The sequence below is a fragment of the Geotrypetes seraphini genome, chromosome 7 (genome assembly GCF_902459505.1).
Source record: "Geotrypetes seraphini chromosome 7, aGeoSer1.1, whole genome shotgun sequence".
Taxonomy (NCBI): Eukaryota; Metazoa; Chordata; class Amphibia; order Gymnophiona; family Dermophiidae; genus Geotrypetes; species Geotrypetes seraphini.
In genome coordinates, this window is record NC_047090.1 from 139,824,695 (window position 1) to 139,847,114 (window position 22,420).

The 22,420-nt window shown below is 47.0% G+C and overlaps 1 protein-coding gene across 6 annotated transcripts in view; it reads right to left on the reverse strand.

Annotated features, from left to right (window-relative positions):
* Nucleotides 1-2,872: 2,872 nt before the first annotated feature.
* DLGAP5 (DLG associated protein 5) overlaps nt 2,873-22,420 on the reverse strand; it is a 108,806-nt gene continuing 89,258 nt past the window's right edge. For 3 of the 6 annotated variants that reach the window (XM_033952445.1, XM_033952443.1, XM_033952446.1), the window contains exons 17-19: nt 11,766-12,000; nt 8,248-8,330; nt 2,874-3,971 (exon numbers count right to left, since the gene is read on the reverse strand). In XM_033952445.1, the coding sequence (XP_033808336.1) occupies nt 3,894-3,971; nt 8,248-8,330; nt 11,766-12,000 (396 nt within the window). In that variant the 3' untranslated portion in view covers nt 2,874-3,893. Of the gene's footprint in view, nt 3,972-6,574; nt 6,624-8,247; nt 8,331-11,765; nt 12,001-22,420 lie in introns of all 6 variants that reach the window. The other 3 variants (XM_033952444.1, XM_033952447.1, XM_033952448.1) reach the window with 3 other exon arrangements.

Genomic DNA, 22,420 nt, shown 5'->3' on the forward strand with positions numbered 1-22,420 from the left:
TCAAACAAAAAGCTATATCTCCACAAGTATTCCACTGGCGAATCTTAACCTTTACCAAAGTAAGTTTGCATCATGTAAGATTCAGCATACAAAGTTTATCAAAATCCGTGATGTTGAGGTGGGGCACTTTTCTAAAATTAGACCAGTTAATGTGGAATGACCCCAAGCTCCATCCCACTGCACTCATATTCTCTCCATCATCTCCTGCATGACCTATCTAATCACTTCAGCTTATCACCATTACAAGCTGATGCGCTCCATTTTGACTAAGGTTCTACGTACTTTACCTGCACCAGAGCTAAATTTGGTACTCCTCTTTTCCACCAGATCCATAACTTGTAACTTTCTCATGCCTGTTGTGCATGGGTCATAGCAACAAGCTTCTGCAAGTTCTGTGTGTGTTCATGGCCAAACAGATCTCCCTTCACTAACCATAGACGAAATAAGTAGTTCTTTTTGAACTTGTGCCATTTGCAGCTTTGTTGTTTTGACTCCCACTACAGATCACAGCAGCAGCCTCCTTCTAGTCCCCCGCCCTCTATGCTCACAAATTCTGTGCCAGATTTTACTATGCTGGAAACAAAAAATGAAAAACTACAAAAATCTGATCATAGAAAAGCGAACAACATACTACGCACAAAAAATAGGGACACCCAAAACAAACAGCAAAGAACTATTCAAGTTGGTAAACAGACACCACCCAAATCATGCTACAAAATAAAGAATGTACACCCTTGTCAGAAACTCTTGCCACGTTTTTTAAAAACAAAATCTTAGATGTAAGAACGACAATACCTTCACCCAACTTCGATTTCCAATCAGAACCCCACGAAAAAGAAACAAGAGTAGACATGCTCTGGAACCATTTTGAACCTCCAAACTGGCACCAATTCCTAACCCTATACAACAAATATACCAAATCAAACTGCCTACTGGACGTATGTCCTTCCAAGACCATGGCAGCAACTACACTAGATTTTAAAAAGGACCTTTTTAACTGGATAGCAAACCACTCTCACTGAAGGAACATTCCACGAGGAAATGGGACACATACTAATCACATCCAATCCAAAAGATCAAAAAACTCACTAGCCCTATAAACCAACTACAGACCGATAGCAAGCATCCCCTTATTCACTAAGCTGCTCGAAGGACTAGTCAATTTGGAGCAAGTAGACTATCTAGACAAATTTTATATCCTCAGTGAACACCAATCGGGATTCAGAAAAGGTTTTAGCAATGAGACAGTCCTGGCCTCGATCCTCAATCACCTATACGGCTTATTCAGCAAAGGAACAAGTGCTCTGATTTTACAACTAGACTTCAGCAGCGCTTTCGATTTGGTTGACCACGAAATAATGCTACACTGCCTAGACGGAATAGGAATTACGGGAAGAGTAAGAAACTGGCTAAAGTGTTTCCTAAAAAAGAGATCTTACCGGATGATTAGTGGAGGGACGTACTCAAACACCTGGAAAAACCCCTCGGGAGTACCTCAAGGTTCACCGCTGTCACCTACTCTATTCAACATCTACATATCATCCCTAGGACACTTCCTAAAAAAACTAAACCTAATCCACTACATATATGCAGATGACATTTCCATTTTAATCCCAGTAAACAGCATAACGAAAGAGACCTCAGAATACATTTCTCAAATTATGACCAAAATAGAACAATGGACAATAAACTTCAAGCTGAAACTAAACACAAAAAAAACAAAAGTCTTCCTTGCAAGCCCAACAGACAAAATTACCAATACAACGTTACATATAAAAGATCATGCATACCCGATTACTAAAACAATAAAAATTTTGGGAGTCACACTAGACACACACTTGACAATGGTGGAACACACGAACATAGTAGTAAAAAAATGTTTCCTGACACTGTGGAAATTAAGGTCCATCAAAAAATATTTCGACCCTCTATCATTTAGACTACTAGTGCAATCACTAGTGCTTTCAACACTGGACTACTGCAATATTGTTTATATGGGTATACCCCAAAAAACTGTAAGAAACTTAGGATTGTCCAAAACACAGCGGTCCGCTTGATATTTGGATTAAAAAAGAGCGACCATGTTAGCCCCTACTACAGACTACTTCTCTGGCTACCAATGGAGGTACGAATAATATTCAAGTTCTCTTGCATATGTTTCAAGCTGGTTTGGGGACTAGCTCCTACATACCTGCTTCCTTACTTCACTCTATACAGTCCTACAAGACAAACCAGAAACAGCAACCTATTTGCATACACAAGCATTAACGGCTGCAAATACAAAACCTTCCTGGATAGAACTTTTATGTACCAGGCTAACAAACAACAACACTGGTTAGACAGCTACATAAATGGAGCAAGACTTACATATAATGCCTTTAGAAAAGCCATAAAAACTGCCTTATTCAACAGAATTGTCACCTAAAAAAGTATCTACACCTAACACTACATATGTCCACTCCTGCTTTCAAATCTGAAATGTCTAACATTATATTCTGCTGCCTTTTTAAGACTATGTTTGCTGTATTTTCACTGCCTTTTGTAAGATTCCATATGCGGTATCTCTCTGCCTTTTTGTAAGACTCTATATGCTCTTGTAAGATTCTATACGCTGTATCCCGGACCTTTTGTAAGATTCTATATGCTTTTTGTAAGTTTCTATATACTGTATCCCGGACTTCAACACATTGTAACTCGCTGATTGTCCAGCTCTCTTCGGTGTGAACCGCCTAGAAGTCTTACGACTATGGTGGTATAGAAGAATAAAGTTGTTATTATTATTATAACAGAAATGCTACACTGCATTTACAGATACAGAAAATAGCAGCAGGAGTATTTCTTACAATAAACACAGAAGCAAGGGCTAAGGTTTCTTTTTTTAAAAAAAATTTATTATTAAGTAACAGGTTTCACAGATAAGCTGTTCTGGTTGAAAAATACAAAAAACTCATTTGGGCATTTACTATAATATATACTCTAAAATATTTATTGCTAAATATTTAAAACATATCTGCAATAATTCTAGACTTGGCATTTAGGATTAAATATTGAACAAGTGCAGTGGATAAATACTTATCACCACAATTGCATTTTGAATTCCATGGAGGAAGTAATAAAATGAATGAGTAATACACTTGCTAGAGCAGTGTTCTGCAAACTTTCTTAAGCCGCGGCACACTAAAGGTAGTGGCCTTGGCTCGAGGCACCTGGAAGTGCGCGGATATCACTGTGATGACATCACGCGCATGCGTGACATCATCATGTCAATGTCCGCTTGTGTGTGAAGGCCCTCCAGATGTGCCCTGAGATGCCAGTGGGGGGGGGGTGCCAGATGGGAAGAGGGCCAAAGAGAAAGATAGGTGCTGCTGCCCACTGATTGCCTACAGGATGTGCCTCTCATCACGAGAGGCACGTCCTGTAGGCAGTCATCTGGTGCCTCTCCTTCTGCCCAGTGTACCGTGGCACACCTGAAATCTCAGGAGGCACACTACTGTGCCTTAGCACACAGTTTGAGATACACTGTGCTAGAGTGTCTAGTGTACTCATCTCTGTATTGCCCCTGAAACTGACAAAACTGCTAAACTTGCCATTGCCTACTTAAGTTCTTCAATTTGCTTCCTGCCAAACAGATGATCTCTCCCATCAAACAGCTTTAAACAAGTCCCATGCTCAAGCTTTTGCTAGTTAAAGAAAATTCTATCAGTCCTGAATACCATATGGGTGTATCATTAGCTGATGAATGGAAAGAAATATTAGGTCTGGGGAAGACATCTGCAAAAGGCTGAACCCTTGCTTCAAAAATGAAATATTGAATGTAGTACAATTGTTACAATAAAAACATTCTGAATGGGTACTAGGACTTTCCCACCACTTCCATTTGCAGCTTAGGGTTTTTAGTGAAGAGTAGCAAAAGGTGAAAACACAATCAAATCACCAGCCTTTGTTAACTGAATCTCATGGTTTACACCACTCTGTAGAAAGAAAACCAGAAAGGAGTAATTAGTTATTCATTTTAACTTACTGGACTAAGATCACATGATTGAACTATTTAATTTCTTAACTATGAAGGCTCATCTAAGTAGGTGGTTAATTTCTCCAACTGACCTCAGCCAATCATGGAGCGGCGCGGGACCAGGCAGGAAGTGCAATGGTCAAACTCCTGCATTATGCGCCACTCTGCAACGAAAGGCAGCCATCCAGTAGGAGACTGCACTGGACTATTGCCAGTTTAAAAACATATTGGGGGGGGGGGTGTATTTGTTTCATAAGACGCACCCACTTTTCCACCCCTTTTTGGAGGGTGGAAAAAGTGTGTCTTATGGAGCGAAAAATACAGTAAAATTAAGACCAGGATTAGTGTCTTACTTTACTTTTCCCTTTCCTGGAGGATTTAGTTAGTATAGTACAATACAATCTCAAACAGAATTTCACAAGATCTGACCTTTTAAAATTGCATCGTCTTCAATCGCATGTATACTTAAGGTGACCATAGTCCCGTTTTGAACGGGACCGTCCCGTTGTCCCCACACACTGCTTCGGGACGCCGAAATGTCCCATTTTCAGGGACAGCGTCCCAAAGCTGTGCACAGGGACAATGGGACAGGCGATCGCTTCCTGTCCCTCCCTGCTGCGCAAAAAAAAAAGCCTCTCTTGGCCCGCCAGTGTGGTGCTTTAGGCAGCAGCGTCATGTTCGTCGTCGCCCCCCCGGCGCACCCAAACCCCCATTGACCCTCCCATCACAAGACAACCACAAATCTCCCATCTCCAACAGCATCCACAGCACTCTAAATACACTGCTTCGTGGACTTCTACCGCCCCGATTTCCTCTGCTGCGTCCCTGACATCATCAGAGACGCGGCAGAGGGAATCATGAGCAGTAGAAGGCCACAAAGCAGCGTGTTTAGAGTGCTGCGGCTGCCAACGCTGCTGGAGCCAGGAGGTTTGTCAGTCGTCTCCCAGTGGGAGGATCGGATGGGAGGATCAGTGGGGTCGGCTGCATGGCGGCAATAGTGGTGGGGAGATTTAAGATGCTGCTCAAGGGTTCTTCTGCACAGGGGATGGCAGGGATAGTAAAATGCCGGGTTCTACTGTACGGGGGGATGGGGATGGGGGTAGAAATGGAAAAATGCTGCTCAAGGGTTCTACTGCACAGGGGGATGGGAGGGAGGCAGGCAGGCTTCGGGGGTGGGGTAGGGCAAAGTCTGGAAGGCAGTGAGGGAGACAAAGGAAAGAGGCACCAAGGACATAGGATAGGAGACACTAAGAACATAGGATAGGAGACACTAAGGACATAGGAAGGAGGCACTTAAGGCACTAAGGACATAGGATGGAACACTAAGGACAAAGGAAGGAGGCACTGGGGGCAATAAGGACATAGAAAGGAGGCACTGGGGGGCACTAAGGACATAGGAAAGGAGGGAGGGAATAGAAAGAGACAATTGATGGGCCTGAGTGCAGAAAGAAAGAAATGAAAGAAAGGATACACAATCAGAAGGAAACGTAACCAGAGACTCATGAAATCACCAGACAGCAAAGGTAGGAAAAATAATTTTATTTTCAATTTAGTGATCAAAATGTGTCAGTTTTTAGAATTTATATCTGCTGTCTATATTTTGCACTATATTTGCCTATTTTATCTATAGTTACTGAGGTGACATTGCATATTTTAAAGTCATCTGCCTTGACATCTTTGAAATCCCTCAAATATAAATGATAATTTACATTTTCTCTGCGTAGTGTGCTTTGTAGGCTTTTTTCAATTTTATGGTTACCATTATGAATTAATAAGATATTATGTGTACATGAACAATTAATGGAAGAAATTGGGGGTGGGGCTAGGGCAGGATTGGGGGCGGTAGGATTGGGGGTGGGATGTCCCCTGGGATTTGGTAGTCTTATTCTCTACTGGTTGTACTTTTTAGTACTATTCATCATTCTTATTTGTATTTGCTGGTGTACTTTATTTTTCTTCAATAAATAAAAAGCTTTTATTTAAAAAAATAAGTAAATAAATGGTCACGTTATGTATACTCTAGCAGTTGGTCTTGCTGCAGCACTTTACATAATTTGGTTATCTACATAATTATAATTCAGACATAATGAAAAATCGGGGGGGGGGGGGGGGCATGGCTTGGAGGTGCACGAGGATGGTCGGGTAAAGGGAGAGCTCCCGTTGATAACAGACATATTTATAATTAAAAAGTTGTAAGAGTGTCGGAAAAGTTTTTAAAAAAGCCGTTTTATAAGCTATTATCTTACAATGGCTTCTGATAAGCAAAATAAATCAGATACAGCGATGACAAGTGCAGGTAAACGATCAAAACTGGAGCCGGTAACACCATTTACCTAAAGAGTGCAAGTATGACGAGGAAATCCTTAAAAAGCTTAAAGCTATCAAAGAAATTGTTTTGATGAATACCAAAACATTAAAAGGACTACAAGAGGAAGTGGCTACATTGAATAAAAGAACGGAGGTTTTAGAAATAAAAGTGAGCAACTTTGAAAAGAACGCTGAGAATTTTGAAAAGGAAAGAAGGCAGCTTAAAATGGACAGAGAAAAAATTTTGCTACTCACCAGAGAGCTGGAGGACTACTCTAATAAAATGAGAAGATCGAATTTCAGGCTGTTGGGTGTACCGGAAGGGGTAGAGAAAGGAAACCCAATTTCATTTGTGGAAAATTTCCTTATGAAAGTCCTGCCTCTAAAATCTAAATATCCAATTGAAATTGAGCGTGCACATAGGGTGCCTATGAAAAGACCCGACAGTTTTAAAGGTCCACGGCCAATAATTTTTAAGCTTTTTCGATACCAGCATGTTTTAGAAATAATAAGACTGGCCTATATTTTACGTCAAGGTATGTATTGGGTCCTCCTGGAGCTCATTGAGTACACTCCTGATTGGTTATGTTTGGAATGGCGACTCATGTTTCCTTTACATCTTTGTCATGTGCTCAGTATCAAGATGCCCAGATTATATAAAGAAAATAGAATTTTAATGGATACTTGGAAAACCTTATGATTTGTCAGTAACTTAACAGCTATTCCTATTAACAAATCAACAAATCAAACCATATGGCTAAACTCCAAGATTCAAATTGGCGGATTCAAGATCGTCTGGAAGCATTGGATAATTGCTTGAATACGAATTTTGAATGATGTTATTTCTAATGGTAAACTGCTTGATTTTACACAATTGCAACATAAATTTGGGCTTAATAAATCACAGTGTTTTCGTTGGTTGCAATTGAAGCAGGACATTCAGGCAGGGTACCCTGAATGGAAAAATCTTAATACCCATTACAGTTTGGAATTTTTATGTTTTTAGGCGGACTTTTTGGGTCATCAGGCCGCGCAGTGGTATAAAACTATTAGTGATCTGGTTAAAAAAACCCTAAAAATGCTTTTAGGGATAATTGGAGCATTGAGATTAAACATCAGATTTCAGCATCTCAATGGTCACAAATTTGGTCTTGGAGAATAAGATGTACAATGTCAGCATCTATGAGGCAAACTTGGTTTTTTTCTGTTACATAGAGCTTTTTTGACCCCAGTTAGATTACAAAAATTAAATAGTTCCTTGTCTAATAGATGTTGGCATTGTAATCTTTATGTAGGGACTTTGGATCATCTTTTGTTTTACTGTCCCTATATCTTAGCCTTTTGGAATTCAATCTTGGATCAAATAAATTGTTTATTGGAAAATTATGTAGCGTTATCTTATGATACTGTGATTTTTGGAATGTCTATGAGAAAAAAAGAGTCAGATTTCATCGTGTAACAATAAACTTTTATTGATCATGACAGGAGTTGCCATCCAACATATTACTAATAACTGGAAAGACCATAGTAGACTTAATTTTAATTTCTGGTGGAATTCGTTATGTCACCTTTATAGAATAGAAAGATCACTGGCGATACAAAATGGATATTATAAGAATTTTATAAAAATATGGGAGCCATTAACATCTTTTTGTCATGAGTAATGCCATTTTTCAATCAAATATATACACCACTTAGTGTTGGGAGGGGGGTGGGTTATATGGGAGGGGGGTGGGTTATATAAGAGGGGTTATGTGTCATAATTAATAATGGGGTTGGAGGGAGGGTGGGGTGAGGGATTCTTCTATGTTTATAAGTATAATGATAAGATTTTCAAGTGATTTATTATGATATTTGTACACTTGATGAAAGGCTAAAAATGAATAAAGAATTAAAAAAAAAAGAAAAGAAAAATCTGCACTGCTTACCACTTTTGGTGTTGATTTCAAAAAATCAAGAGGGTCGCAAGATGAAACATCAGAAGAAGAAACCAGCTTCGTAGATAGTATTTCTGAAATACACATGATTTTCTGCTAGCATTTTTTATTTAAAAAAGATAGATGGCAAATTTGCCGCCATATTTTTTCTAATCTAATATTTTGTAACACTGACCAATAAAAAGGATTTCTATATAGTGCACAACAGAATTTAACAAGTGCTAAGAAGGCTTCAATTCTGTCTAAGATTTTAATTTTACAAGCTTTATACATTGTTTTGAGTTACTCTTTTGAGTCAGTAAGTTTTAGAAGTGTTAAAACAATGCAATAAGTCTGTCAAAGCTTTACAACTGACAATCTGTACCCATCCAGCTCAAAAGCTAAGCTGTTACAAGATGACATTTGTTTGTTTACACCAGTATCTCGCAAACTTTGCGAGCCAGCAGAACACTAAATTGGGGACTGCGGCTCGAGGGCATGCAGAAGTGCGTGGATGTCGACGTGATGATGCGTTCCATTGAGAGAATAGTTAAACTCTGAAACGCATTGCCAGAGGTTGTGATAAGCACAGATAGCATAGCTGGTTTTAAGAAAGGTTTGGACAAGTTCCTGGAGGAAAAGTCCATAGTCGTTATTGAAAAAGACATGGGGGAAGCCACTGCTTGCCCTGGATCGGTAGCATGGAATATTGCTACTCCTTGGGGTTTGGCCAGGTACTAGTGACTTGGATTGGCCACCGTGAGAATGGGCTTACTGGTCTGACCCAGTAAGGCTATTCTTACATTCTTATGCGTGACATCATAACGTCAACATCCACACATGCGCAGAGGCCCTCCAACAAGGCCCTGATATGCTAATTGGGGGAGGGGAGGGTGCTGAAAAAGAAAAGGAGGAAAAAGAGAGAAAGAAAGATGCCAGGGAGGAGAGGCACCGACTGACTGCCTCTCACTGCAGATGCAGCATGTGGACAACCTTTTCAGAGAACATAGGAACTGAACCCTTGCTGAGAGGTGGGACTTTGCTCTCTGAACATACTAGGCCTCTCTCCCCCCAATCTGCTGCAGCAGAATCTGCTACAGTGTGTCTGCTGCCAGAATCCACTCCTACTGGTGCCACTATGCCAAACAGCTCCCAGTCCTACACCTCCAAAGGAAACACTGCACCAGCCCCTCCCCACCATACTTTAGGTAAAAGTCTGCCACACTTGAGCACCAGTTTCTGTGGATCATATACCTTCCTCCACATGATGACATGCTAAAGGGAAAGGGGAACTACTTGGTTTATGATTTATTAATCTTCATATACCGCTTTTTACAAATAGTAGCAAAGCAATTTATGAACAAAGCATAAAGTAATAGAAAAGGAACAAGGCAGTTTCCTGTCCCCAAATGGCTTACAATCTAAGCTTGTATCTTAGGCAATGGAGATGCCCATTCCAGGGGCCTCTGTAAGTGCGACCCCACACTACTCCAGCCAGTTCTTTTGTATATACAGTGTGTCAGCTGCCTTGAAGATGGGCCCGCTAGGGAAAAAAAAGTTACACAAAGTCCCAAAATAGATCAATGCTCTGAGCTATGGTCTTCTGCTCTGAATCTTCCAGGGAATCAACTATTCATTCATTTATTTAGCCCGTCCTCCCAAAGGATCCCAACTAGGAGCTGCTGTTACCCTGGAAGTGCTTCTGATCCTGCAGTACCAGCTCTGATGTCTCCAGCAGTCAAGCTGCTCCATCAGTACCACACATACCAGTACCAGGTGCACTTGGAAAAACAGAAAGGTTTGTCTCCATCTGCTGGAAGGTACATCTAATCTACGAGTACATGTCTGGCAGGATGAGATGGAAATATTTTTCAGGATATGAGTTTTAAGAACTGCTTGTCACAGTAGCTCAAAGAAGGCAAACATAAGCTCAGTAAGAACATTTAGGTCACATGTTGTTATTCACAGTGGTGGCTTAGTGTTCAATAATCTCCCTTCTGAACTCAAGGAGTAAGTGGAAAGGATTTCCCCATCAATGGAATCAAAAGCTTGCTAATACAGAAGTTAAATCATACCAAATTCATTTATAACTCAATTTCAGAAACGGAGGAGACTATTTTTGCTGATACAATTTCTTGGTTGAAGGTTTTAAAGAGGCTACAAGAATGCCCTAGGATTTCTTACACAACCAGTAGTGGCATTTACCTTTGAATATGAATGTCATAATCAGAAAGGGATTTTAAGTTGAGGTGATGTGTGTTTCATCAGAAGGAAGGAGTGGCACCTAGAATGATTGGCCCTGCACTTGGAAAAAGTAACCATAGGAGCTGAGCCCATCAATGCTAGTAATGTCCTAAAATGATCATGAGCACAAAGTTTTATAGGACCTTCTGAAGAATCTCCAATGAGGGAAATAGCTGGACATACTGACACTGGCTCCACATGGAGGAAGCATATGCTAAGGCAGGGATCTCAAAGTCCCTCCTTGAGGGCCGCAATCCAGTTGGGTTTTCAGGATTTCCCCAATGAATATGCATTGAAAGCAGTGCATGCACATAGATCTCATGCATATTCATTGGGGAAATCCTGAAAACCTGACTGGATTGCGGCCCTCCAGGAGGGACTTTGAGACCCCTGTGCTAAGCCATAGTCCATCAGCAGAATACCAGGCACCCCACTTTTTGAAAAGGTAGCAAGAGATATTTGGATCAAAGGATTATTGATCTGTGTTAAGCTTCCAGTTACATGGGTCTGATCATCTGGGAAATAAAGCACTGAAGATAGGCTTGCATAAGAAAATAAGAACCAAACCCACTTTGTTGGCCATCTGGATGGGCTATATTTTCTATATAGTTATCCATGGTTCACACTTCTAGATTGGCTGATGTTAAATAGGTACTTGCAGTGTTCCTCAATATCTTGAGTGCAGAGAAGTAGTGAGCCTTCCATCCTAAAGATGTATCCCTGTTCAGAATTAAATGATACCGAAGCTGCTGGAAGGTGTAAACTTGCAAAAAAGATTGAAAGGCATTTACCACAACTTTAGAAGAGCATTTCATAAGGGGAGTTAGTGATCTCGCAAGAAAGGGATTAGTTGTGTTAGATCCACTGGAATGTCAGATGCCAATACAATGGTCTCATGTGCAACTTTGTAAGGGGACAAAAATGTGATGGTCAATATCCATCTTAGGTATGGAGAATGGGGACACTCCATCTTTTTTCAGCTATCTGAAGACATTTTATATCAAGGTAAAGAAAGAAATGAATATTGAGTGACTCAAAGTCACAATAGAGTTGAACCTGGCATCAGGAAAGAAAGGTGGGAACTATAGATAGAGAAATTAAGCTACAGTACTAGGTAGTGGGAATCAAACCACATGCCCATAAAAAGCTTGTAAGATGTTTCTGGGCTAAGGGAGCCATCTAACTACATCACAACCATTGTAGCTGCATGGTACTGTGTTGACCAAATAAAAATTTACTTGAAGAAAGGTAGAAATTATATATGCTGACCAGTACTTGTTACAGACCTGTTTCATGGTTTCCAAGTATTTCTAGTGGAAAGATAGCTTCAGGTGGATCTGTGGTTTTCTGTGGGCTAACCATGACAACATCTTGCATTATTTCATCAGTAGTAAATTCAGCTCCCTCAGTGGGATATTCTGAAGTTTTCACATCAAAAGCTTCCACATTGTCAGATAGAATGGGATATGAACCACAAGCTTCCAGTGGAACAAAATGTGACTCTTGAGAAGTATTTATTTCCTATAATACAAAGAAAAAAGTGTTAATTACCTGAGTGAACACACCTATTTTCTTGTGTGTGGGGGGGGGGGGGGAAAGAGGAAGAAAAGAAGGCAGGAACAAAAGCAGAATTGATTAGTCCTAGGGGACCCCCAGCCAGTCAGGTTTTCAAGATATCCCTAATGAATATGCATGAGAGAGATTTGCATACCTGTCAATTCCATTGCTATACAACAAGGTAATTATAATAAGTTTAAAAAGATTTGGGGGCCATTGATTATTTATTCTAATGATCAGACATCTTAAACACCTCAGTATTGGAAAAGATAGAGGGAGGGTGGGAGTATGAATGATAATAATTGATAATTGTTAATTATTAGTATATGGGAGGGAGGGGTGGGATACTTTTATATTTATGTATTTGGAAGATTACAAATAAGATTGTCAAGTGATTAATTAATATATTTCTGATGGATTATTGTACACTTGTTGTAATTTTTGAAAACGAAGGAGAAATTAGGTTCTTACCTGCTAATTTACTTTCTTTTAGCTTCTCCAGACCAGTAGAGGTTAATCTTTACAAATGGGTATATATCCAATCATGACCAGCAGGTGGAGACTGAAAACAAAACTGTGGGACAGTATATAATATACTCCCTTCTCTATTTACCTCAGTCTGCCGAATAGCCAAGCAGAACCAAGAACTGGAAAACAGAAAGAAAACAATACTCCGAACAGGAGTAACAACTAATATACCCAAATGCTGTTGGAAAATGCAGAGGAGAAATACCCGAAGGAAAATGTCCCCACAGCTCGCCAGCTAAGCCAGCCGAGCCACAGCCGCTGTTCTTTAATTCTCCCCGGCCCTAGAAAAATACTAGAACCCGCAGCAAAAAACAAAAACTGCCCGCGAAACAGCCCCAACAACACAACAATAACAACAACAGACAGGGTGGGGACCTCTACTGGTCTGGAGAAGCTAAAAGAAAGTAAATTAGCAGGTAAGAACCTAATTTCTCCTTCTTTAGCACTCTCCAGACCAGTAGAGGTTAATCTTTACAAATGGGATGTACCAAAGCAGTCCCTCTCATGGGCGGGACCCCCGCAGGGCCGATACCAGAACACGCTCACCGAACACCGCGTCCCGACGCGCCTGAACATCTACCCGATAATGTCTAACAAAGGAATGTAAGGAGGACCACACCGCAGCCTTACAAATATCCACTGGAGGCACGAGCGACGACTCAGCCCAAGAAGCTGCCTGACCCCGAGTGGAATGAGCCTTGAGAAACTCCAGAACAGGCTTCTGTCTCAGAAGATAAGCGGAAGCAATCGTCTCCTTGATCCAGTGCGCAATAGTAGCCTTAGAAGCGCCAGCCCCCCGACGAGGACCCGCCAGAAGGACAAAGAGATGATCGGATTTCCGGACTTCCTGGGTCCGCTGCACATAAGAGCGAAGGACCCGACCGACATCCAACTTGCGCAGCTGCCGTTGCTCAGAAGAGCCCTCCCGACTACCCAAGACTGGGAGGACCACCGATTGATTGACATGAAAAGGAGAAACTACTTTTGGCAGAAAGGAAGGAACAGGCCGCAAGACAACCCGCTCCCTAGAAAACTCCAAGAAGGGAGCCCTACAAGAGAAAGCCTGTAGCTCAGAAACATGCCTAGTGGAAGTAATGGCCACCAAAAAGACCGCCTTCAGAGTAAGGTCCTTCAAAGAACAGCCATCCAACGGCTCGAAAGGCGGGCGCACCAAAACAGAGAGAACCAGATTGAGATCCCAAGAGGGAACAGAGAGCCGTAGGGGAGGCCTGAGCAACTTGGCCGCCCGCAAAAAGCGAATCACATCAGGAATGGCCGACAAACGCTGACCTGTTACCAACCCTCGAAAAGCCGACAGGGCCGCAAGTTGAACCCGGAGAGAAGACCAAGCCAGGCCTCTATCCAGGCCATCCTGCAAGAACTCTAGAATGGTAGGCAGGGAAGCGCAAAAAGATACCACTCCCCGGCACCACCCCTCAAAGAGACGCCAAACCCGCACATAAGCCCGAGAGGTAGAAAGCCTCCGGGACCCCAAGAGCATAGAGATCACCTTATCTGAATATCCCTTCTTACTAAGGCGACCCCTTTCAAGAGCCAAGCCGTAAGACAGAAGAGAGACGGGTCGAACATGGGAATGGGACCCTGCGTCAGAAGATCGTCCAAGAGAGGCAAAGGAAGAGGATCCGCCACCAGATGCCTCACCAGATCCGCATACCACGGACGTCGAGGCCAATCCGGAGCCACCAGAACCACCAGACCCGGATGGTGAACAATGCAAAGAAGTACTCTGCCCACTAATGGCCAAGGAGGGAACACATACAACAGCCCCTCCGTTGGCCACGGTTGGACCAGAGCATCCAGACCCTCGGCCAGACTGTCCCTGCAATGACTGAAGAAGCGAGGCACTTTGGCGTTGCCACTCATGGCCATCAGGTCCATTAGGGGCTGCCCCCAAGCCTGCACTATCAACTGAAACGCCACGGAGCCGAGACACCACTCTCCTGGATCCAAGAAGTGACGACTGAGGAAGTCCGCCTGAACATTTTCTACCCCGGCTATGTGAGAGGCCGAGAGGTCCAGAAGATGGGACTCCGCCCAAAGCATGAGCCGAGCCGCCTCCTGCGCCACCTGAGTGCTCTTGGTGCCCCCCTGACGATTGACATAAGCCACCGCCGCGGCATTGTCCGACAGGACTCTGACTGACTTGCCCAACCAAAGGGAGCGGAAAGCTAACAGCGCCAACCAGGAGGCCTCCTCCGTGGACCAGGTGCCCTGAGCTGAGTGACCCAAACACTGAGCCCCCCAACCGAGGAGACTCGCATCCGTAAGGAGCACCGTCCACTGCGGGAGATCCAGACCCACCCCCTGAACCAGGTGAGGGGTCCAGAGCCACCAACGCAGACTGCAGCGCGCCACGCCTCGCAGGGGGACAGGAACCTCCAAACCGTGCCTCTGGGGTGACCACCTCCGGAGCAGAGCATACTGAAGAGGACGCATGTGGGCCCGCGCCCACCTCACCACGTCCAGGGACGCCGCCATCGACCCCAAGACTTGGAGGAAATCTCGCGCCCGAGGACACCGGGACGCCAAAAGCAGGCGAATCTGAGATTGCAATTTGCTCACCCGGGCCCCTGGAAGGAAGACCTTCCCCAAGGAGGTGTCGAACAGAACCCCAAGGTACTCCAGACGCTGAGCCGGGACCAACCGACTCTTGGAAAGGTTGACCACCCAGCCCAGCGACCGGAGAAACTCCACCACCCGAGCCGTAACCCGGGAGTTCTCCTGCAACGACTTTGCCCGAATCAACCAGTCGTCCAGGTAGGGTGCACCAGAATGCCCTCCGAGCGCAAGGCCGCCGCGACGACCACCATCACCTTGGTGAACGTCCGGGGAGCCGTGGCCAGACCAAAGGGAAGCGCACAGAACTGATAGTGCCGACCCAAGATCGCAAAGCGAAGGAAGCGCTGATGAGAGGCCCGAATGGGAACATGCAAGTAGGCCTCCGTCAGATCGAGAGAAGTGAGAAACTCCCCCGGCTGAACCGCCAGAATGACCGACCACAGAGTTTCCATGCGAAAAGAGGGAATCTTGAGAGCCCTGTTGACCCCCTTCAAATCCAGGATGGGCCGAAAGGTCCCCTCCTTCTTGGGCACCACAAAGTAAATGGAGTACCTGTCGGTGCCCCACTCCGGAGGGGGCACTGGAACAACTGCCTTGAGATCTAGCAAGCGCTGAAGGGTCTGGCGAAAAGCCTGCGTCTTCCAAGGAGTCTGACATGGAGAGGCTAGGAAAAGGTCCGGCAGAGACCGGGCGAACTCCAGGGCATAACCGTCCCGCACCACCTCCAGGACCCACTGATCGGACGTGATCTCAGCCCATTTGGGGAAAAAGTCGCGCAGCCGGGCCCCCACCGGAACCAAAGGGGGCGCGCCGGCAAGGAGTCATTGTGCAGGACGGGAAGCGGGGGAACCGGCGGAGGGATTCCCTGCCCCCCGACGGGCCCCCCGAAAGGGCTGCATGCGCTGGAAGAACTGACCCCGGGAAAACCTTAGAGCCGGGAAAGAAGCAGCCCCACGCCCAGGGCGATACTTGCGAAACTCCCGCAAATGCCCCCGGGCAGTGCCACCCCGAGACGCAGGGCGGGCACGGTCCTCAGGCAGACGGGGCACCTTTGAGTCCGTCAGAGTCTGAAGCAACTTATCTAATTCCTCCCCAAACAAAAAAGACCCCCGGAAGGGAAATTTAGTAAGCTTAGCTTTGGATGCAGCATCCGCCGACCAAGCGCGCAGCCACAAAATACGCCGCGCGGCCACGCCAAACTTAGCCGAGATCCGCACCAAGTCATAAAGAGCATCTGAGAGGAACGAGGCAGCCATCTCAATCTTCGCCACCTCCTGATCCACCAAAGACCAGTCATCAGACTCCCGATCCAGGACACGCTCAGCCCACCGAAACACGGCGCGAGCCACCAGCCCCCCACAAATAGCCGCCTGGACCCCAAAGGCAGAGACCTGAAAATTTTGCTTAAGAATGTTCTCCAACTTGCGCTCCTCAGAGTCCCGCAAGGCAGAACCGCTCTCAACAGGCACGGTATGCCGCTTAGAAATCGCCGAGACCACCGCATCTACGACTAGCGATGTTAAAGTAGCCCGATCCCCCTCTGGGATGGGATACAAACGAGCCATGACGCGCGCTAAACAAAACGGCGCCTCCGGCGTTTTCCACTGTTCCAGTACAATATCCCGAATATCCTGATGCATGGGAAAAGAGCGGGAAACGGTACGGATCCCCCGAAGCAGAGGGTCCCCCACACGCGGAGTCTCCGGCGGCGCATCCTCAAAACGCAACACCGAAGAAACCTGTTTGATCAGGTCCGGTAGCTCATCTCTCTGAAAAAGGCGCACCACGGACGCCTCTTTGCCGGAGGACGGGAAACCCGACAACCTGCCTCCAGCGGCCGTCCCCTTGAGAGGGTCCTGGAAATCCTCAAAAGGGTCCAGGTCCTCATCCAAACCGACACGCTCCTCAGACCATAAATCCTCGTCCCAAGACACCCGCGGACGCTTGGACCAGGGAGGAGGAGGAGGGGACGCCACAACAGACGAGAGAGGCAAAGCCGCAGGAAGCGCGGAGGAAACCCCACTCCCCGAAACCCCCTGGGCGCATCTGGGACCCCCAGCCGCCTGAAAATAGGCTCTGCACAAAGAAAAAAAGAAATCAGGGGAAAAACCCCCTGAGGGTCCCAAGGGACTCCCTGCCACAGCAGGGGACCCAGCAGAAACCTGCCCCTGTTTTTCCAATACAGGGGGAAGGTCACCTGAGGTGGAAGACAAAATGGAGGGGCCAGACTGTGAAAATGGCGACTTTCCCACCAAAAATGCTCCCTGCATAGCCTGTAGCGGCTGAGAAGCCTGAACAGTCCCAGCCGCTAAAACAGGCAAGTCAGCATCAGCTGTCAAAAAATCAGCTGAGAGGGAATCCTTCGGGGAATCCCTCCGTGGGCGGTTGGGGAAGACCGGGCTTCCCCACTGCTCCCAGCCGACTCGCGAGGCACCATCGGCGGGGAGCTCTGGGCGCCTGCAGCCGCTGCCGACGGAGCTCCACCACATCACCGGGCCAAACTTACCAAGTTCAGTCCGGCCGCGAGTGCCTCGCGGCTGGACCTAATTGTGTCCCACTCCCCCGGAAACAAAGTGCCAGTTAGATGAAAAAATACTGTAAAAAACAGTAAACTGACAGGGAAGCAACCCTTCAGACCGGCACTACCTCAGGATTTTTTTTTTTTTTTACAGAACAGACTCCACAGGCTCTCGAAGCAATATGCCTTGCTTGATTTAGGGGGCAAGGCTTACTGCTGAGGCTCCTCTAAAAAAATGTGGGGAGGTGGAGGAAGTGGGGGGAGGGACCCCGCTCGAGACCCGCCGAGTTTGACACCCCCAAGGTCGGACGGACCCCCAAACAGGGCCCACCCAAGCTCTGTCCGGCCAAAAACAGGGACTATAATCCCCCTAAACAAATTCCAACAGCCCTACCAAGGGAGATGGGTACAGATCACTCAACACCTGCTGGAGACTGAAAGAAGACTGAGGTAAAAAGAGAAGGGAGTATATTATATACTGTCCCACAGTTTTGTTTTCAGTCTCCACCTGCTGGTCATGATTGGATATATACCCATTTGTAAAGATTAACCTCTACTGGTCTGGAGAGTGCTAAAGAATAAAGATTTATTAAAAAAAAAAAAAAAAGAGTTACCACTACCTATGGCAAGTAGTATTCTCAAAATTTGTAATCATCTGGTAAAAAAGATTTAAACAAAATATTATTTGAGGTACTATTTTAAAAATCAGCTTACTTTTGAAAGCTGTGTCCAAACACATACAGATACTGTTTAGAATACCAAGCTAAGCAAAGGAAAATGGAAATGATAAATGAAATTAAATGCTCAGAAAACATGAATCCACAATGATAGGGAGAACCATCCAATTATCAAAGGAAACCAAATGCAGACATTTTAAACATTTTCTTTAATCTAAACAAGTGCCATATAATAGACAGACTCTACTTGATCCCTGATCTGTTATGGATAGTCACTGATTATTTTTTTGGCAACAACATTCAACTGGTATGTTTGCTCATGCCAAATCAATGAAGAAAGTCAGATATTGCAGTCTGCTAACTTGTACTGTATAAGGAGAAATTAGGTTCTTACCTGCTAATTTACTTTCTTTTAGCTTCTCCAGACCAGTAGAGGTTAACTTTACGAATGGGTATATATCTAATCATGACCAGCAGGTGGAGACTGAAAACAAAACTTTGGGACAGTATATCCTAGCCCCTCCTCTCTATTTCCCTCAGTCTGCCGAATAGCCAAGCAGAACCAAGAACTGGAAAACAACAGAGAGAAAAAACAATACTCCGAAAGGAGTAACAAATAACATACCCAAAATGCTGTTGGAAAATGCAGAGGAGAAATTCCCGAAGGAAGAATGTCCCCACAGCTCGCCAGCTAAGCCAGCCGAGCCACAGCCGCTGTTCTTCACTTCTCCCCGGCCCTAGAAAAATACTAGAACCCGCAGCAAAAACCAAAAACTGCCCGCGCAACAGCCCCAACAACAACAACAACAGACAGGGTGGGGACCTCTACTGGTCTGGAGAAGCTAAAAGAAAGTAAATTAGCAGGTAAGAACCTAATTTCTCCTTCTTTAGCACTCTCCAGACCAGTAGAGGTTAACTTTACGAATGGGACGTACCAAAGCAGTCCCTCTCACGGGCGGGACCCCCGAAGGGCCGATACCAGTACACGCTCACCGAACACCGCGTCCCGACGCGCCTGCACATCAACCCGATAATGACGAACAAAGGAATGCAAGGAGGACCAAACCGCAGCCTTACAAATATCCACTGGAGGCACGAGCGACGACTCAGCCCAAGAAGCCGCCTGACCCCGAGTGGAATGAGCCTTGAGAAACTCCGGAACAGGCTGCTGTTTCAGAAGATAAGCGGAAGCAATCGTCTCCTTGATCCAGCGCGCAATAGTAGCCTTAGAAGCGCCAGCTCCCCGACGAGGACCCGCCAGGAGGACAAAGAGATGATCGGACTTCCGGAATTCCTGGGTCCGCTACACATAAGAGCGAAGGACCCGACCGACATCCAACTTGCGCAGCTGCCGTTGCTCAGAAGAGCCCTCCCGACCACCCAAGACCGGGAGAACCACCGATTGATTGACATGAAAAGGAGAAACAACCTTCGGCAGAAAGGAAGGAACAGGCCGCAAGACGACCCGCTCCCTAGAAAACTCCAAGAAGGGAGCCCTACAAGAGAAAGCCTGCAGCTCAGAAACACGCCTAGCAGAAGTAATGGCCACCAAAAAGACCGCCTTCAAAGTAAGGTCCTTCAAAGAACAGTCGTCCAAGGGCTCGAAAGGCGGACGCACCAAAACAGAGAGAACCAGATTAAGATCCCAAGAGGGAACCGAGGGCCGTAGGGGAGGCCTAAGCAACTTGGCCGCCCGCAAAAACCGAATCACATCAGGAAGAGCCGATAAACGCTGACCTGACACCAACCCTCGAAAAGCCGACAGGGCCGCAAGATGAACCCGGAGAGAAGACCAAGCCAGGCCTCTATCCAGGCCATCCTGCAAGAACTCCAGAATGTTAGGCAGAGAAGCGCGAAAAGAGGTCACTCCCCGCGCCCGACACCATTCCTCAAAGAGACGCCAAACCCGCACATAAGCCCGAGAGGTAGAAAGCCTCCGGGACCCCAACAGTGTAGAGATCACCTTGTCTGAATATCCCTTCTTGCTAAGGCGACCCCTTTCAAGAGCCACGCCGTAAGACAGAAGGGAGACGGGTCGAACATGGGAATGGGACCCTGCATCAGAAGGTCGTCCGAGAGAGGCAGAGGAAGAGGATCCGCTACCAGGTGCCTCACCAGATCCGCATACCACGGACGGCGAGGCCAATCCGGCGCCACCAGCACCACCAAACCCGGATGGTGAACAATGCGAAGAAGCACCCTGCCCACCAGCGGCCAAGGAGGGAACACATACAACAGCCCCTCCATTGGCCACTGCTGGACCAGAGCATCCAGACCCTCGGCCAGACCGTCCCTGCGACGACTGAAGAAGCGGGGCACTTTGGCGTTGCCACCCGTGGCCATCAGGTCCATCAGGGGCTGCCCCCAAGCCTGCACTATCAACTGAAACGCCTCGGCGCCGAGACACCACTCTCCTGGATCTAGGAAGTGACGACTGAGGAAGTCTGCCTGAACATTTTCTACCCCGGCTATATGAGAGGCCGAGAGGTCCAGCAGATGGGATTCCGCCCAAACCATGAGCAGAGCCGCCTCCTGCGCCACCTGAGTGCTCTTGGTGCCCCCCTGACGATTGACATAAGCCACCGCCGTGGCATTGTCCGACAGCACTCTGACCGACTTGCCCAGCAACAGGGAGTGGAAAGCCAACAGCGCCAGACGGACCGCTCTGGTCTCCAACACGTTGATCGACCAGGCGGCCTCCTCCGCGGACCAGGTGCCCTGAGCTGAGTGACCCAAACACTGAGCCCCCCAACCCAGGAGACTCGCATCCGTCAGGAGCACCGTCCACTGCGGGAGATCCAGACCCACCCCCTGAACTAGGTGAGGGGTCTGGAGCCACCAACGCAGACTGCAGCGCGCCAAGCCTCGCAGGGGAACCGGAACATCCATCCCGTGCCTCTGGGGAGACCACCTCCGGAGCAGAGCATACTGGAGAGGACGCATGTGGGCCCGCGCCCACCTCACCACGTCCAGGGACGCCGCCATCGACCCCAAGACCTGGAGGAAATCTCGCGCCCGAGGACACCGGGACGCCAAAAGCAGGCGAATCTGAGATTGCAATTTGCTCACCCGGCCCTCTGGGAGGAAGACCTTCCCCAAGGAGGTGTCGAACAGCACCCCTAGGTACTCCAGACGCTGAGCCGGGACCAACCGACTCTTGGAAAGGTTGACCACCCAGCCCAGCGACCGGAGAACTCCACCACCCGAGCAGTAACCCGGGAGCTTTCCTGCAACGACTTTGCCCGAATTAACCAGTCGTCCAGGTAGGGGTGTACCAGGATACCCTCCGACCGCAAGGCTGCCGCGACGACCACCATCACCTTGGTGAACGTCCGAGGAGCCGTGGCCAGCCCAAAGGGAAGCGCACAGAACTGAAAGTGCCGACCCAAGATCGCAAAGCGCAGGAAACGCTGATGAGAGGCCCGAATGGGAACATGCAAGTAGGCCTCCGTCAGATCGAGAGAAGTGAGAAACTCCCCCGGCTGAACCACCAGAATGACCGACCGCAGAGTTTCCATACGGAAAGAGGGAATCTTGAGAGCCCTGTTGACCCCTTTTAAATCGAGGATGGGCCGAAAAGTCCCCTCCTTTTTTGGGCACCACAAAGTAAATGGAGTACCTGCCCGTGCCCCACTCCGGAGGGGGCACCGGAACAACTGCCCTGAGATCTAGCAAGCGCTGAAGGGTCTGGCGAAAAGCCTGCGTCTTCCCCGGAGTCTGACACGGAGAAGCGAGGAAAAATCCGGCAGAGAGCGGGCGAACTCCAGGGCATAACCGTCCCGCACCACCTCCAGGACCCACTGATCGGACGTGATCTCGGCCCATTTGGGGAAAAATTCGCGCAGCCGAGCCCCCACCGGAACCAAAGGGGGCGCCGGCAAGGCGTCATTGTGCAGGACGGGAAGCGGGGGAACCGGCGGAGGGATTCCCTGCCCCCCGACGGGCCCCCCGAAAGGGCTGCATGCGCTGGAAGAACCGACCCCGGGAAAATCCCGGAGACTGGAAAGAAGCAGCCCCACGCCCAGGGCGATACTTGCGAAAATCCCGCAAACGCCCCCGGGCCGCACCCCCCCGAGACGCC